The sequence below is a fragment of the Salvelinus sp. IW2-2015 genome, linkage group LG25 (genome assembly GCF_002910315.2).
Source record: "Salvelinus sp. IW2-2015 linkage group LG25, ASM291031v2, whole genome shotgun sequence".
NCBI classification, from domain to species: Eukaryota; Metazoa; Chordata; class Actinopteri; order Salmoniformes; family Salmonidae; genus Salvelinus; species Salvelinus sp. IW2-2015.
The window spans coordinates 6,348,209-6,366,022 of record NC_036865.1 but is presented as its reverse complement, the minus strand read 5'-3'; the positions used below and the strand labels follow the sequence as shown (position 1 = coordinate 6,366,022).

The window sequence follows — 17,814 nt, the reverse complement described above, 5'->3', positions numbered from 1 at the left end:
ACATAGTGAAGCCCCAAAATTGCCCTCCCTGGAAGCCTGTGTTTCTAACATAAGGAAGTGGATGGCAGCAAATGTTATACTTTTAAACTCGGACAAAAGAGAGATGCTAGTTCTAGGTCCCAAGAAACAAAGAGATCTTCTGTTGAATCTGACAATTAATCTTGATGGTTGTACAGTCGTCTCAAATAAAACTGTGAAGGACCTCAGCGTTACTCTGGACCCTGATCTCTCTTTTGACAAACATATCAAGACTGTTTCAAGGGCAGCTTTTTTCCATCTACAGCAAAAAAAAGAAACGTCCCTTTTTCAGGACCCTGTCTTTCAAAGATAATTCGTAAAAATCCAAATAACTTCACAAATCTTAATTGAAAAGGGTTTAAACACTGTTTCCGATGCTTGTTCAATGAACCATAAACAATGAATGATCATGCACCATGCACCTGGCAGGGCTAGATTGAGCATTGAGCCAGGTGCCATGAAGCCGGCTCAACGAGTCTGGTCTCCAGTGCGTCTCCTCGGGCCGGCATACATGGCACCAGCCTTAGGCATGGTGTCCCCGGTTCGCCAACACAGCCCAGTGTGGGTTATTCCACCTCCCCGCACTGGTCGGGCTACGGGGAGCATACAACCAGGTAAGGTTGGGCAGGCTCAGTGCTCAAGGGAGCCAGTACGCCTGCATGGTCCGGTATATCCGGCGCCACCTCCCCGCCCCAGCCCAGTACCACCAGTGCCTACACCACGCACCAGGCTTCCAGTACGTCTCCAGAGCCCTGTTCCTCCTCCACGCACTCGCCCTATGATGCGTGTCTCCAGCCCGGTACCACCAGTTCCGGCACCACGCACCAAGCCTCTTGTGCGTCTCCAGAGTCCTGTGCGTCCTGTTGCTGCTCCCCGCACTAGCCTTGAGGTGCGTGTCCTTAGCTCGGTCCCACCAGTTCCGGCACCACGCACCAGGCCTACTGTGCGCCTCAGCCGGCCAGAGTCTGCCGTCTGCCCAGTGCCGCCTGCGCTGTCCGTCTGCCCAGTGCCGCCTGCGCTGTCCGTCTGCCCAGTGCCGCCTGCGCTGTCCGTCTGCCCAGAGCCGCCTGCGCTATCCGTCTGCCCAGAGCCGCCTGCGCTATCCGTCTGTCCAGAGCCGCCTGCGCTGCCCGTCTGTCCCGAGCCGTTCAAGAGCGCCCGTCTGTCCCGAGCCGTCAGAGCCGCCCGTCTGTCCCGAGCCGTCAGAGCCGCCCGTCTGTCCCGAGCCGTCAGAGCCGCCGTCTGTCCGAGCCGTCAGAGCCGTCCGCCAAGACAGGAGCCAGCCAGAGCCGTCCGCCAGACAGGAGCAGCCAGAGCCGTCCGCCAGACAGGAGCAGCCAGAGCGTCCGCCAGACAGGAGCAGCCAGAGCGCGTCCGCCAGACAGGAGCAGCCAGAGCCGTCCGCCAGCCAGGATCTGCCAGAGCCGCCAGTCAGCCAGGATCTGCCAGAGCAGCCAGGATCTGCCAGAGCCGCCAATCAGCCAGAATCTGCCAGAGCCACCAAAGCGGGTATTAACTATGGTGGAGTGGGGGCCACGTCCCGCACCCGAGCCGCCGCCGTAGGAAGGCCCACCCGGACCCTCCCCTTCTGTGTCAGGTTTTGCGGCCGGAGTCCGCACCTTTGGGGGGGGGGTACTGTCACGCCCTGGCCTTAGTTATCTTTGTTTTCTGTATTATTTTAGTTAGGTCAGGGTGTGACAGGGGGGATATTTGTGTGTATTTGTCTCGTCTTGGGTGGTTGTATTGTATAGGGGGTTTTGTAGAGTGTATGGGGTTGGGTTCAGTGTAGGTGTTTAGGAAAGTCTATGGTTGCCTGGTTTGGTTCTCAATCAGAGACAGCTGTTTATTGTTGTCTCTGATTGGGAGCCATATTTAAGGCAGCCATAGGCATTAGGCTGGTGTGGGTAATTGTCTATGTCTAAACGTTAGTAGCTTTTGTGTGCACTTTCGTTTTGTAGCTTCACGGTCGTTTGTTGTTTTTGTTTTGTAAAAGTGTTCATTTCGTGTTTTCGTCTCTTCTAAATAAAAGATGTATTTGTATCACGCTGCGCCTTGGTCCACTCTTTCACCTCAAGACGATCGTGACAAACATCTAACAGGCAGAACTTAACATGTACTGGGTTGTTCCCGGAAATGAGTACCTTCTATAATGATAAATAGAAACTATGCAGCAATATTATATTTTTATTAAAAACTTGTTTTATTAAATGAATTGCCCTTTAATATAGACCACATGGAGAATTCAATCATTCCGATTTTTCAACTTAAGGATCTAAAGATACTGCGTGTTTAAACTTCATTAAAGGGACAAAACTTATAATGGGATGAAATGTTGAAAACGCATCTAAAATATCGAACTTGCACATGTTCAATTCAAAATGGGTTAATTTGCTGAAATGGAACACTGTGTTTTAAAGCATTAAAGGAGGTCTAAAGGGGCATTACGTTTAACAATCAAACCAACAACTGTGACATTGTTAATTGAGTGAACTAAAAGTGAATGATGGAGGATGAAATCCCAAATAAGACTCCACTGGAGAGGGCAGAGGAGCATCTAAATTCACTCTATGCAGCCCGGAGAGGCAAACTTGGAGTGTGTACACGCAGAATTAATGAAATAAAAGTCCTTCTTGTTGATGGAGGAAACATTGAAACTGAGAATGAGAGTCTTGAAGCATTTGATGCTGTTCTCAATGACTTTAAGAATGCTCATGAATCTGTGCTAGAGCTGGTCACAGAGGAGGAACAGGAACAGGAGAGCATTACCTATTATCAACCAAGAATGAGAACTTATGAACATTTCCTGAAAGAGGTGGAAATATGGAAAAAGGCTGAAGTTGAGCCACAAATGCTCATTGAACCATACGACAGCATTTCCAATGTGTCAAAAACATCAAGCAAAACAAAGTATTCTAAGACTGCTTTCTCAGTGTCCTCTGCACGCCTAAAAGCTGAGACAGAACGAACAGCTCTACTAGCTCGCCAAGCATCATTACAGGACAAGCATGCATTGGAACTGGAGAAAGCTCAACTGGAAAAACAGAAAGCTCAACTGGAACAACAGAAAGCTCAAATGGAACAACAGAAAGCTCAACTGAATATTAGGATGGAAGAAATGGCACTGGAAACGGACATAGCAGCATATAATGTCAAACTGAAGGTCCTGGAGAGTGTTGAGTCAATCCCATGCTGTGGCAGCCCACTTACTAAGCCAAGAAGATGGAATGAACTCTTATTTTGAGAACCCGGAACCCGAGGTCTATGAGGAACCTGAACCATCACCTGTTGAGTTTGCTGCATTAGGTGCAGTTCCAAAGACCCCACTACAAAGAGTTTTACAACAACTGACCACAAAGCCATCAAAACCTATACAGAAAACAGTCATAAACCACACCGTTCAGCAGCCAACAGCAAGGTCTAGTAATCAACACAGGATCAACACTGCGGGTATCAGCCATAATTCCAGCCATGATAACCTCTCTACTGTCATGCAAAGGCAGAATGAAATTTGCTGACCTCCTTGTACTACAGCACAAACAGGCCACACTCCCTGTTAGGGAGATACCTATGTTTGACGGTGATCCTCTAAACTTTAGGCCATTCATGCGTGCATTTGAGCATGGTATAGAAGATGAGACAAGCAGTCACCAGGATAGGCTCTATTACRTGGAACAYTACACCTCTGGTCAGCCCAAGAATCTGGTCCGTAGTTGTCTGCATATGGAAGCCAGAAGAGGCTATGCAGAGGCTAAGAGGTTGTTAAAGGAACACTTTGGCAATGAAATCAAAGTCACAACTGTTTACATGGAAAAAGCTTGGAACTGGACAAACATCAAACCGGATGATGGAAAGGGACTGGGTGGCTATGCACTCTATCTTAAAGGTTTCTGTAACCCTATGCAAGACCTATAGAACATGGAAGAGCTTAATCTTCCCTACAAACTAAGGGAAAAATGGAGGTCTACAGCATGTGATATTTTAGAGAGAAGCCACCTGAGGGCCCAGTTCGGTGACCTTGAGACGTTCATGGAAAAACAGGCCAAAATACTGCAGGATCCGTTGTATGGAGATTGTTTGAGAACGTTGTTTGAGGCTTCTACTGTGATGTGGGACCGAATGAGAGAGGAATGAGCCAGGTGTCTGGCAGAGTGCCACAGGCTCTGAGGCACGGTCACGAGAGAGTTAGCTCTCGTTCCATTGCTTTTCTACAGACATAGAAATTCTCCGGTTGGAACATGATTGAAGAATTATGATAAAAAACATCCTGAAGATTGATTCTATACTTAGTTTGACAAGTTTCTACGGGATGTAACGGAACTATTTGAACTTTTCGTCCGACGTTCGGCTGGACCAGAACGCGCTTTTGGATTTGTTTACCAAACGCCCTAACAAAAGAAGCTATTTGGACATAAATTATGGACATTATCGAACAAAACAAACATTTATTGTGGAACTGSGATTCCTGGGAGTGCATTCTGATGAAGATCATCAAAGGTAAGTGAATATTTATAATGCTATTTCTGACTAATGTTGACCACCAAATATGGCGGATATCTTTTTGGCTGCTTTGTTGTCTGAACGCTGTACTCAGATTATTGCATGGTTTGCTTTTTCCGTAAAAAAATGTTTTAATCTCACAGCGGTTGCATGAAGGAGAAGTGCATCTCTCATTCCATATGTAACACTTATTTTTTATATTTTCATCAACATTTATAATGAGTATTTCTGAAAATAGATGTGGCTCTCTGCACAATCACTGCATGTTTTAGAACTACTGAACGTAAAGCACCAATGTAAAATGAGATTCTTTGATATAAATATGCACTTTATCGAACAAAACATACATGTATTGTGTAACATGAAGTCCTATGAGTGTCATCTGATGAAGATCATCAAAGGTTAGTGATTGATTCTATCTCTATTTGTGCTTTATGTGACTCCTCTCTTTGGCTGGAAAAATGGCTATGTTTTTCTGTGAGTTGGTGGTGACCTAACATAATCGTTTTTCTATCCCTGATGAACACAACTACGTTCAGTAGTTCTTCGTTGTAAAGCATTTTTTAAATCAGACACTGTGGCTGTATTAACGAGAATTTTCTCTTTAAAATGGTGTAAAATACTTGTATGCTTGAGGAATTTTAATTATGAGATTTTAGCTGTTTTAAATTTGGCGCCCTGCACTTTCACTGGCTTTTGGCGAGGTGGGACGCTACCGTCCCACATATCCCAGAGAGGTTGACCTATGCGTTTCTCGATTCTGGTAGCTCAGCAACATTTTGTACAGAGAGACTCATGAGGCAGCTGAAAGCTAAATGCAGTGAGACTGAAATTCTGCTACGAACAATGGGGCATGAGAGTTCCTACCAAGAGCTTCGAGATATCTAGATTAGAGATTGGCAATGTGGAAGGCAACACATTTATTGCATTACCAAAGGTCTACACCCAAAATAAGATCCCAGTGACAAGAGAGAACATTCCCACTCAGAAAGATCTCAAAAGGTGGCCATACCTGAAAGAGGTTCAGTTGAAGGAAATTGATGCCGACGTCGAACTCCTGATTGGCGTAAATGCMCCAAAGGCAATGGAACCCTGGCAAATCATAAATAGCCAAGGCAACGGACRGTATGCAGTGAAAACCCTCTTTGGATGGGTGATGAACGGTCCTCTTAACAATTGTACCATGGCAGAAGAATCTGGGTGTCCTACGGTGATGGCCAATCGTATCTCAATGGCCGACCTGGGGGTTCTTCTTGTAAATCAGTACAACCATGACTTCCCTGAGAGAGTGTATGAAGAGAAAAGTGAGATGTCAGCTGAGGATCGTAAGTTTATGGAGATAGTATCAAGCTCCATAACCCTCAAAGACCGCCACTACTACTTACCGTTGCCCTTTTGCAACAAAGATGTAGTCCTGACAAACAATCATGACATGGCAAAGCAGCGGGCTCTAAATATTACCAGGAAGTTCAAGAAGGACAAAGGTTACGCTGCAGAGTACAAAGGCTTCATGGAAGAGATGATTACAAAAGGTTATGCCGAGAAGGTACCACAAGAACAGCTCCTCAGAGAGAAAGGCAAGGTATGGTACATACCACACCATGGCGTTCACCATACGCACAAAGGAACAATACGAGTGGTGTTTGACTGTTCATCATCCTATAAAGCTACATCTCTTAACAGTGAACTCCTTCAAGGCCCTGACCTGGCAAACAAGCTTATAGGAGTCTTGCTAAGATTTCAGCAAGAGCACATTGCCGTGATGGTAGACATAGAAGGAATGTTCCATCAAGTACGTGTCCATGGAGATGACTTAAACTTCCTGCGATTCCTATGGTGGCCGGATGGTGATACTAACAAAACATTGGAGGAGTACAGAATGACGGTACATCTTTTCGGTGCTATATCCTCTCCAAGTTGTGCAAACTTTGCACTGCGAAAGACTGCAGAAGACAACTGTGAGAGGTACGATGAAGAGGTGATTCAAACAGTCAAGTCCAACTTCTATGTTGATGACTGTCCACAGAAGAACAAGCCATAGCTCTCACAAAAAACCTCAGGGATGTGTGCTCTCAGGGTGGATTCAAATTGACCAAGTGGGTCAGCAACAGCCGCACTGTGCTGGCTTCTATCCCTGATGAACACAAAGCCAAGCAGATAAAAGAACTGGACCTGGACAGAGAAAAGCTGCCTGTTGAAAGAGCACTTGGAATCCGATGGAACATTGAAAGTGATGCGTTTTCCTTCCGAGTCACTGTCAAGAACAGACCCCTTACAAGAAGAGGTATTCTCTCAACTGTCAGCTCTATTTATGATCCATTAGGTTTCCTCGCCCCATTCGCATTAAAGGCAAAGCAAATTCTTCAAGTGCTCTGCAAGCTAAAGTGTGAATGGGACGAAGTCATCCCTGAAGAACACTCTATTTCATGGAAGAGATGGCTCTCAGAGCTGGAACAGCTCTCCAGATTCCAGATAGACAGGTGTATGATGCCTGAGAACTTTGGTCAAGTCAATACCGCACAGCTGCATCACTTCGGTGACGCAAGTGAACAAGGTTATGGTACGGCAAACTACCTTAGGTTCACAAACGGTATGGAAAAGGTCCACATCGCATTCATACTGGGGAAATCAAGGGTGACTCCACTCAAGCAGATGACGATCCCCAGACTGGAACTTGCTGCAGCAACATTGGCAATGCGAGTGGACAGGATGTTAAGGTTGGAGCTCCAGATTGAACTTGAGGAGTCAACTTTCTGGACAGACAGCCAGTCTGTGCTAAAATACATTACATTTACATTTACATTTAAGTCATTTAGCAGACGCTCTTATCCAGAGCGACTTACAAATTGGTGCATTCACCTTATGATATCCAGTGGAACAACCACCACATACATCCGCAACGATACCAAGAGATTCAATACCTTTGTGGCTAATAGGGTTGCTATGATCCGTGACCTATCGAAAGCAAAACAGTGGAGGTATTTGAACTCCCAACACAACCCAGCCAATGATGCCTCAAGAGGATTAGATGTTGAAACTTTCCTGAACTCAAAGAGATGGTGCAAAGGACCAGAATTCCTGGAGAAACCAGAAACGCAATGGCCGAAAGTCCCCGAGGAGCTTGGCTCCATCCCTCCGGATGATCCAGAGGTGAGAAAAGACGTAATCGTAAACAGTACATGTGTGGAAGAAAAGAGTCCAACCAGCAAACTGATTGAGTACTATTCAACATGGAACAGCTTGAAGAAAGCAGTTGCCTGGATAGTGAAACTGAAGAGACTTCTTCTACAGTTAAGCCAGAAAAGGAAGGTTCTCACACAAACTGATCCAGGATCAGATCAGAGTTTAACAAACTCACTGAAGGAACAAATTGACAAGTTCAAACTGACGTTTGGAAAATAACGTCTGTCTGTGGATGACCTAGATGAAGCAGAAAAGCGATTTTGGATACCCTGTGCCAACTCCTTAGCAAGGAAGATCCTTAAGAGCTGTGTCTTCTGCAGGCGGATGCAAGCTAGACCTGGAGAACAGAAGATGGCCGACCTTCCACAAAGATCGGGTGTCACCTGATTTGCCACCTTTCACCCATGTGGGCATAGATTACTTTGGCCCCATAGAGGTGAAGTGAGGCCGCGTTCATGTGAATCGGTATGGTGTGACCTTTACTTGCCTTGTGAGTCGAGCTGTCCATCTAGAAGTTGCTAGTTATCTGGATACTAATTCCTGCATCAATGCCCTGTGCAGGTTCATCTGTTGAAGGGGCCCAGTAACAAGTATCAGAACAGACAATGGCACCAACTTTGTTGGAACACACAGAGAGCTAGGAGAAGCTCTGAAAGAGCTGGATCACAACAAGATTCAAAATGAATTACTGGAGGAAGGAGTGACATGGTCATTCAATCCTCCCTCTGGAGCCCACCATGGGGGTTGATCCGACTGGAGAAAAAGATCCTCTATTCAGTCCTTAAAGAGCAAGTACTGGATGATGAGGCTTTGCAGACAGCCTTGTGGGAAGTTGAGGCAATTATGAACGACAGACCAATCACTACTGTAACAAATTACCCTAATGATCTAGAACCCCTGACTCCGAACCATCTGCTTCATCTGAAAGCAAAGCCAGTCCTGCCACCAGGACTATTCCAGAGAAGCGACCTGTACTCACGAAGGAGATGGAAGCAAGTACAATATATCACTGACCTCTTCTGGAAGAGATGGATCAGGGAGTATCTTCCACTTAAGCAGGAGCGGAACAAGTGGAACAAAACTAAGAGAAACTTCAGTCCTGGTGACCTTGTGGTCATCGTCGATGACACCACCCCAAGGAACTCTTGGCTAATGGGGCATGTGGTGGAGGCCTTGCCAGGGGCCAAAGGTCTTGTCCGGAGCATCATGGTTAAGACCAAGACCAGTATCTTACAGAGGCCTATAAATAAACTCTGTCTGCTCCTTGAGGCGACGGAGTGAGATATATATACACATACATACATTACATACACAACAACACACACACACACACAACACACACACACACACACACACACAACACCACACACACACACACACACACCACACACCACACACACACACACCACACACACACACACACACACACACCACACACACACACACACACAACAAACACATACACATGCTCCATCTTTTGAATCACGTGCACCTCTGATTCGCTGATGTCGTACTCTTACATTCTTTGTTAAGTAGCATACATTTTTGGATGTCAAAATCTTTACATTTTTGGAAGTTGAAACACCTGAACACTTCAAGTCAGACTGAGATCTATGGACTATTTTTCCTATATGGGACCTTGTATATTTGATATAACTGTGAACTGTAATAGTGCTCTGGTACAGAATGTTTTGTTATTGGCTCTACGTTTGAGTATTAAGTAATTGTTGTGCATTCAGTGCAGTTAACATTTAGGGCAGGGGTGTCAAAGTCAAATGGACGGAGGGCCAAATAAAAATTTAGCTACAAGCGAGGGCCGGACACGCTTCCTGGTGTATGATACAATGATAAGCTGTCAGCTCACCTGTCGCGTTTTCCTCTTTCATCTTTCCCGTATCTTCGCCACCAGTCCGCTCCTGTGTCCACACATCGCAGTGCTCCGTCGGTTGTCAAACCCACGAGTTTTTCCCAAGCACTCCATCTCATTTACACATCTTGACACCTCTTCATACAAATCATGCCCGTAGTTGTGCCATGCATAGGACGGTAAAGCCAAAAACTCCTCTGTCACGCTTAGCTGGAGTCCACTCCGCGGATGAAAATTGACAACTGGGCAATGTCAGAAATGTCGTGCTCTCATCCACAGCCAAGGAATATGCAATGAAATCTTTTCCCTTTTTCACAAGCTGCTCTTTTAGATTGATGGACAACTGTCTACTCTCTCGGCAATGGTTTTCTGCTCAGACTCACATTTAAAAAGAGTTGCCTTTTTTCTGGCAAACTTCGTCACAAACTTTAATCATCAGTTTTTGATGAAATCCCCTCCGTAAATGGCCGGGCTGATTTAGCGATCTCTTTCTGCCAAATAAAACTGCCTTGACAGCAGCCTGGCCTTGTGATTTGGCTTTTTTGAACAGAGCCTGTCGAGATTTGAGGCCTCGTTTTAATTCCTCTGCCTTTTGTAGCCTTTGTTCATGTCCATATTCTTGTTTTTGTTCCGCGTGTTCGTTTCATAATGTCGTCTCAGATTATACTCTTTCAGTACCGCACACTTTCTCCACACAGAAGACACACAGGTTTTCCAGCTACCTTCCGTGAACATTATTACTCCGACTCCCACCTTGTTTGAAACCCCCGGTTCTCAGTGTCCACCTTCCGTTTTGCCATTTTTGATGGGTATCTGAAAGTTAATTTTACTGTGATGCTGACGACTGCTGTGCCAATAAATATTGAAATGAAGCAGCCTACTGCTCGGTGCGTCACCGTTGCATTGTGGGAAATGTAGTATTGGTGCGTGTAAAAGATCTGCGGGCTGCCGGCTTGCTGCGGTCTGCGGGCCGGTTCTAATAATAAATCAAGATCATCCCAGGGGCCGTAAAAAACCTTCTCGCGGGCCGGATGTGGCCCGCGGGCCTTGACTCTGACATATGTGATTTAGGGGCTGGTATGTTAGAGCCGATTTGGACATATTTGTATAAAAGACAGAACATACAGAGCTCCATGTACATTTGTGTAAATATATTAAATATTAATGTATATGATGAAATATTAGGTACGTACCTTTATGATTTATATTTACCTGATTGAGATATATTAATTTGTTGTTAGTGTAACTTAGTTTTTGGCCCCCCCTCTTGCCCATTCATTGGTCTGTGGTAAGTCTGTTAGGATAAAGGCAGGAAGTTGGGCCTTCGGGGGAGGAGTCCTTGCTAGACGCGGGAGCGGTATAGTTTTTTGACCATACAGACATACAGACAGACAGACATACAAACAGGTCATATTATGTCTTTTCCATGTCAAGTAATCTATGCTTTAAGTTGATTGGAGAATCATTTTTTTTGTTATATATAAGAAGAATAAACCGTTTTGTTGCACCATATCCCTGGATCTCATTGAATGTGTTGGCCGTTTGGAAACCTTGAGTGTGAACTGTATGCGTACGAAACAACCCCGCTTCAGGCTAGGTCAGTGGCTAAGGTAAAGAGGAAAGGAAGCCACTACAATTAGTAATTCATTGACGTCCGTCCCTAATTTGAATGGTCAACTGCCCCTTAGAACCAACTTCTCTGCTTTGAAAAAGCCTAGGTTGCGTCGATTTGAGTCAGAAACATTAATTATAGTGTCAGATGTACTACAAAGTGTAAATAGATCAGTCTCGTCCAAAACTGAGATTTGTAAGTGAGTTCATCATGATTTATTGGAAGGTTGTCTATGGATTACGATCATGCCCACTTGCCCAGTCCCCACTAACATGAGAGAAGCAGCTGTGCTTATTCTGCTCTATCAGCTGCGCACACTCTATCCAAGCATAGCAGCCAGAAACTCCAGAGAGTGAGATAGACTTGCCCAATATGCAGTGCCTCAGACTTGTTTACATAAGACAACACATCGCAATTTTATGCTGAAATAACCCTTTGCCCTAAGCCCTTTATGGAATGGTCACTTGCTGATGTGTTTGATAGTGTCAATCACTCGAATCTGCCACTTTTTTGGTCAAAATGAGAATTGAGCTGATCAGAGCGCACTTGTATCCCAACTGCAACTTGTCCAAAACCCATTCGTGAACAATCTTGCGTGTGTCTCCCGCGCGAACGATTTTGTAACATGATTCCCTATTAAACACTGCCAGACAGACTCACACTCTGGTAATAGATAGTGAGAAAGTTGTAAAAAACGAAATGGCCACTCGCCAGTGACTTGATTAGGTGATTGTGGCCTGGCTGCTCAATGTGCCTGCTAGCTACTACTTGCTATCTTCATTGACAAACAGAGTTGGAACATAGCTAGCTAGCAAGTGATTTGGGACACTGATAAACAGTGTTAAGCTTGTGCTTTATTTCAATAGTTTGACAGCTTGCAGATGATGAAGTTGTAGACATGTTATGTATCTCAGAAATCAGTCCTGAGTACGCAGCCAGACTTTCCCAAACTTACTAGTTTTTCATGCACATTTTTTTACTTGAGAAATACTGCACCAAACAAGTTAGCGAAATGTAAAATTGTACAACTAAAACCTCCTCGGCAAAAACGTCTAAATTAATTACAGATTTCATGATTTCTTGACTATTTTAAGGAAGTGGCTATGTTGTTGCTACAGTGACTCAGGAGGGACAAACAACAGTACCTACCAGGGTACAATATGCGAACATAACACACTCACATCAAACCACACCCCCAGGACAACTCTCGTTTGGCTTCAGTTATGGCCGCTAGCATTTCTTAATGAGCAATCTTCAAAACTGCTTGAGGCGTTGCCTTCAACTAGCAGAGGATACTCTGCCACCAGTTGACTCAGCACACCAGCCCATTCAGCAACCCGCCCAGGTCAGCGATGCCCGTTTGTCCCACCCTCTCTGCTGACTAGGCGAGCGTTGGAATGGACCACGGCCGTCTGGGAGAAAGGAGAGGAGGAGCTGGATTCACATGAGGGGTTCATGGCTCTGTTCAGAGATATCTTCGATCATCCACCGGTGGGCAGAGAGGGGTTGAGCGCCTACGCCAACTACGGAAGTAGGACCAGACTGCTGCCGAGTACACCCTCACTTTCCGGACAGTAGCAGCATCCAGAGGATGGAATGAGCAGGCGCTTCGTACGCTATTCAGAAGAGGACTGCGCAAGGAGGTCCAAGCGGAACTGGCTCACGCGAGACTCCAGCAAGCCGTCCACCATCAGAAGGTGAAGGCAGAGTGCCACCGCAGTAAGACTTCCGTGTTCCATCCTGGGGATTGTGTCTGGCTCTCTACCAGGAACCTCCCACTCAGCCTGCCCTGCAAGAAGCTGAGCCCCCGGTTTGTGGGCCGTTCAAGGTTCTCCAGAGGGTCAACGAGGTGATGTATAGGTTACAGTTTCCCAGTGACTACCGTATCTCACCTTCTTTTCATGTCTCCCTTCTCAGGCCGGTGGTTCCTGGTCTCCTGGCTGATGCTGTCCCCTACGACACCTCTCCACCCCCCCTGGATGTCGAGGAAGGTCCCGCCTATGCCGTCAGATCCCTACTTAACTCCCGATACCGTGGCGGTCGGCTCCATTATCTGGTGGACTGGGAGGGGTATGGCCCAGAGGAGCAGAGTTGGAATCCGGTGGAGGACATTCTGGATCTCAACATAATCCGTTGGAGCCGTCACAGGGGGGTACTGTCACGTCTACTCCTGCTCCTTCCCTCCGGCGTTTGACGTCGCTGGTTTACTAACCACTGGTCCTGGTAAGCATCATTATGCGCACCTGGCATCAATGATTACTAGCACCTGTGCTTCATTAGGAGTCACACCTAAACTCTATTACCCAACTTATTACCTCCCCTTTATCTGGCACTCCCTCAGGTTCTCTCCCAAGGCAAAATTGTTTCTGTGTTTCATGTCAAGATGCTCATTCCATGTTCTTTGTTATATTAATCTTACCACCTGCACCTGCCTCTCGACCCCCAGCGTCTACGTCACATGCTACAAGCTTGGCACACCTGTATTTGGGTAGTTTCTCCCATTCTTCTCTGTAGATCCTCTCAAGCTCTGTCAGGTTGGATGGGGAGCGTCGCTGCACAGCTATTTTCAGGTCTCTCCAGAGATGTTTGATTGGGTTCTAGTCCGGCTCTGGCTGGGACACTCCAGGACATTCAGAGACTTGCCCCGAAGCCACTCCTGTGTTTTCTTGGCTGTGTACTTAGGGTCGTTGTCATGTTGGAAGCTGAACCTTCACCCCAGTCTGAGGTCCTGGGCACTCTGGGGCAGGTTTTTATGAAGGATCTCTCTGTACTTTGCTCCGTTCATATTTCCCTCAATCCTGACTAGTCTCCCAGTCCCTGCCACTGAAAAACATCCCCACAGCATGATGCTGCCACCACCATGCTTCACCGTAGGGATGGTGCCAGGTTTCCTACAGATGTGACGCTTGGCATGCAGGCCAAAGAGTTCAATCTTGGTTTCATCAGACCAGAGAATCTTGTTTCTCATGGTCTGAGAGTCCTTTAGGTGCCTTTTGGCAAACTCCAAGGGGGCTGTCATGTGCCTTTTACTGAGGAGTGGCTTCCATCTGGCCTCTCTACCATAAAGACATGATTGGTGGAGTGCTGCAGAGATGGTTGTCCTTCTGGAAGGTTCTCCCATCTCCACAGAGGAACTCTGGAGCTCTGTCAGAGTGACCATCGGGTTCTAGGTCACCCCTCTAACCAACGCCCCCCGGTTGCTCAGTTTGGTCGGGCAGCCAGCTCTAGGAAAAGTCTTGGTGGTTCAAAACTTCTTCCATTTAAGAATGATGGAGGCCCCTGTGTTCTTGGGGACCTTCAATTCTGCATACATTTTTTGGTACCCTTCCCCAGATCTGTGCCTCGACACAATCCTGTCTCAGAGCTCTACTGACAATTCCTATGACCTCATGTCTTGGTTTTTGCTCTGACATGCACTGTCAACTGTAGGACCTTAAATAACAGGCGTGTGTGCCTTTCCAAATCATGTCCAATCAATTGAATTTACCACAGGTGGAATCCAATCAAGTTGTAGAAACATCTCAAGGATGATCAATGGAAACAGGATGCACCTGAGCTCAATTTCGAGTCTCATAGCAAAAGGTATGAATACTTATGTAAATAAGTTGTTTCTCTTTTTTTAAATAAATATATGGTTTATTGTGTGTAGATTGCCTAGGATTTTTTCTAAATGCATTTTAGATTAAGGCTGTAACGTAACAAAAGGTGGAAAAAGTCAAGGGGTCTGAATACTTTCCGAAGGCACAGTATATTTATCTCTGGAATACAGTTTAAAGTATTACATACATTTTAAAATGTATTTGAAATACCTTTTACATGATGTTAAATATACTGAACAAATATATAAACTCAACATGTAGAGTGTTGGTCCCATGTTTCATGAGCTGAAATAAAAGATCCCAGACATGTCCATAAGAACAAAAAGCTTAATTCTCACATTTTGTGCAAACATTTGTTTACATCCCTGTTAGTGAACATTTCTCCTTTGCCAAAATAATCCATCCACATGACAGGTGGGGCATATCAAGAAGCTGATTAAACACATGATCATTCCACAGGTGCACCTTGAGCTGGTGACAATAAAAGGCCACTCTAAAATGTTCAGTTTTGTCATACAACAGAAAGCCACTGATGTCTCAAGTTTTGCCAGAGAATTTAACGTTTTTTCTCTCCAACATCATTTTAGAGAAATTGGCGTTACGTCCAACAAGCCTCACAACCGCAGACCACATGTAACTACGCCGGTCCAGGACCTCAACATCCGGCTTCTTCACCTGCGGAATCATCTGAGATCAGCCAACTGTACAGCTAACGACTCTGAGGAGTATTTCTGTCTGTAATAAAGCCCTTTTGTGGGGAAAACTAATTCTGATTGACTGGGCCGGCTCCCCAGTGGGTGGGCCTGGGTCACAAGTGGTTGGCCTACCACCTTCCCAGGCTCACCCATGGCTGCTCCCCTGCCCAGTCATGTGAAACCCATAGATTAGGGCTTAATGAATTAATTTCAATTGACTGATTTCCTTATATGAACTGAAACTCAGTAAAATCGTTCAAATTGCTGCATGTTGCATTTATATTTTTGTTCAGTATCTATATAAAAAAAAATGTATGGTTGCAGCTGATATCAAATAGTCTGCTAGGTAGAATGTCAGTTTGAGGCATGCTCACACACACACACACACACACACACGCACACGCACACGCACAAAGAAGCCTTCCAACTTCCCTACTTCACACACCCACACACGCACACACACACACACACACACACACACACACACACACACACACACACACACACACACACACACACACACACACACACACACACACACACACTGTCTACTTCCTAGCTGTGGTTTGTTTCAAACAATTGTATCAAGCCAAGTGTAACCGTAGGAGCGTTCAAGCTGTGTTTCTGGGAATGCTGCCATCAGCCCCAGCCTGGCTCGATGCGGCGTTGGCAGCAGGTCTGTTCTACAGCCTCCCAGCTCAGCTACTCCCACCGGTGCCCCTCAGGCAGGCCCATACAGCTGGGTCTGCCTGGCTGAGCTCGATCAGCTCAGTTTTTCTCTGCCACCCAGCTATGGCACAATGGATCCTTATTAGCATGGAGAGGCATATGGAGGAACCGTATAAGCAGCCTTAAATGAACGTGTGGCTAGGTGCTCTGTTATACAGGCTATGGTGTGGTAGCTGGTGGGCGATTCCGTCTGTGTGGGTTCTCTTGCATCGGAAGTCTTGTTAAACATATGTTATGGGATTATATGAGATCAAGTAATAATCTTTGCTCTCTGCTAAATGCACAATGTCCTCACTTTGCACCAAGAAACTTCTCACAATCAGGCATAGAGCAGCAAAACTATGACCAGGAACTTATGGCAAACAATCACATAGGGCCTACCATAACATGATCAATCCCTTTATTTGATCACTAAGGAAAAACAATAAGAGACTCTATTTGACTTGAGAAAGAGAATGGGCTGGTTGGCCTACCTGAGGACGTATTCCACTCGAAAGCCTTTTGACCTGGCCAGGCTGGTCAGAAAGCTCCTTCTACTGCTGCCCATCTTCCTCTCCACCAGGTACACCGTCACCTCATTGAACTTGACCTCTTCCTGACCCCGAGCAACAGCCTCAACTGGCCTTGGCCTTTTCTTCACACGTGGTAGCATGCTAGCATGGATCATCTCTTTGGGATGAGCTTCAAAAAGTGTAGCACCTGAACATGGAACTTGTTTTTGCTACTTTCTAACGCTAGTCTGTGTTGTGCCCCGCACTTCTTGCCTTGTTTTGGTGATGCCACAATTGTTGGGCTCTTATTTGTCGACACAAGGACAAACTGGCAGTTTGAATGAGGTCTCTGAGAGGCTGGCTGACAGGAAACCTCTGGCAAAGCAACAGGTGTTTATGATTTGGGTTTTATTAGGCAGAGATCAACTGCCAACATCCAAAAAATGACAGTGAACGGAGTTCAACCAAGGATAAACATTTTTTTTTAAATCAACAGATAAAACGTTCAGTATTAGAGAGACTTCATGAATCCACATTGAATGGATCGAAAGTTAGTCCACATAGAATCCAGAGAGGAAAAGCAAAGCCATGTAATCAATAGTAATGAAACTTTTGTGAAACATCACAGCACAGTTGAAAAATATATGGCAAATAGAAATCAAAAATGGATGGTGTTAAGAGATAGATGGGAGGGGTTGAGTGGAGCTGAAGGGTGGGATTAAAAACAACAAGATAACTAATGTCAAATATACTGTGTCCGTAAAATATATATAGGTTCAGAACTTTTGTGAAACAGCACAGTTGAAAATATATGGCAAAATAGAAATCAAACTGGATGTGCTTCAGAGATAGATGTGAGGGGTGTATGGAAGCTGAAGGATGTGATTAAAAACAATCAAAAGTGAACTATTGTAAAATACATTGTGTATAAGCTGGAAGTAGAGGCCTAAGTGTTGTTGTCCATTAGTTTACTCCAATTAGGAGAGGGGTGGTATATATATATATTTAAAAAGATATATATGGGAGATTGGAGTCTACAGTCTATCTGCACTATTGAAGCTGATCTACCCCCTGAAAAAATAAATAATAATAATAATAATGAATCTGGGTCAGAAAAAGTTGC

General features: G+C 45.4%; 1 protein-coding gene across 1 annotated transcript in view; it reads right to left on the bottom strand.

Moving 5' to 3' along the window:
- LOC111951684 (DNA nucleotidylexotransferase-like) overlaps nt 1–16,895 on the bottom strand; it is a 146,713-nt gene extending 129,818 nt beyond the window's left edge. Inside the window, exon 1 of the mRNA XM_070434881.1 lies at nt 16,674–16,895. Within this exon, the coding sequence (XP_070290982.1) occupies nt 16,674–16,867 (194 nt within the window). The 5' untranslated portion in view covers nt 16,868–16,895. The remainder of the gene's footprint in view (nt 1–16,673) is intronic.
- Nucleotides 16,896–17,814: the final 919 nt, after the last annotated feature.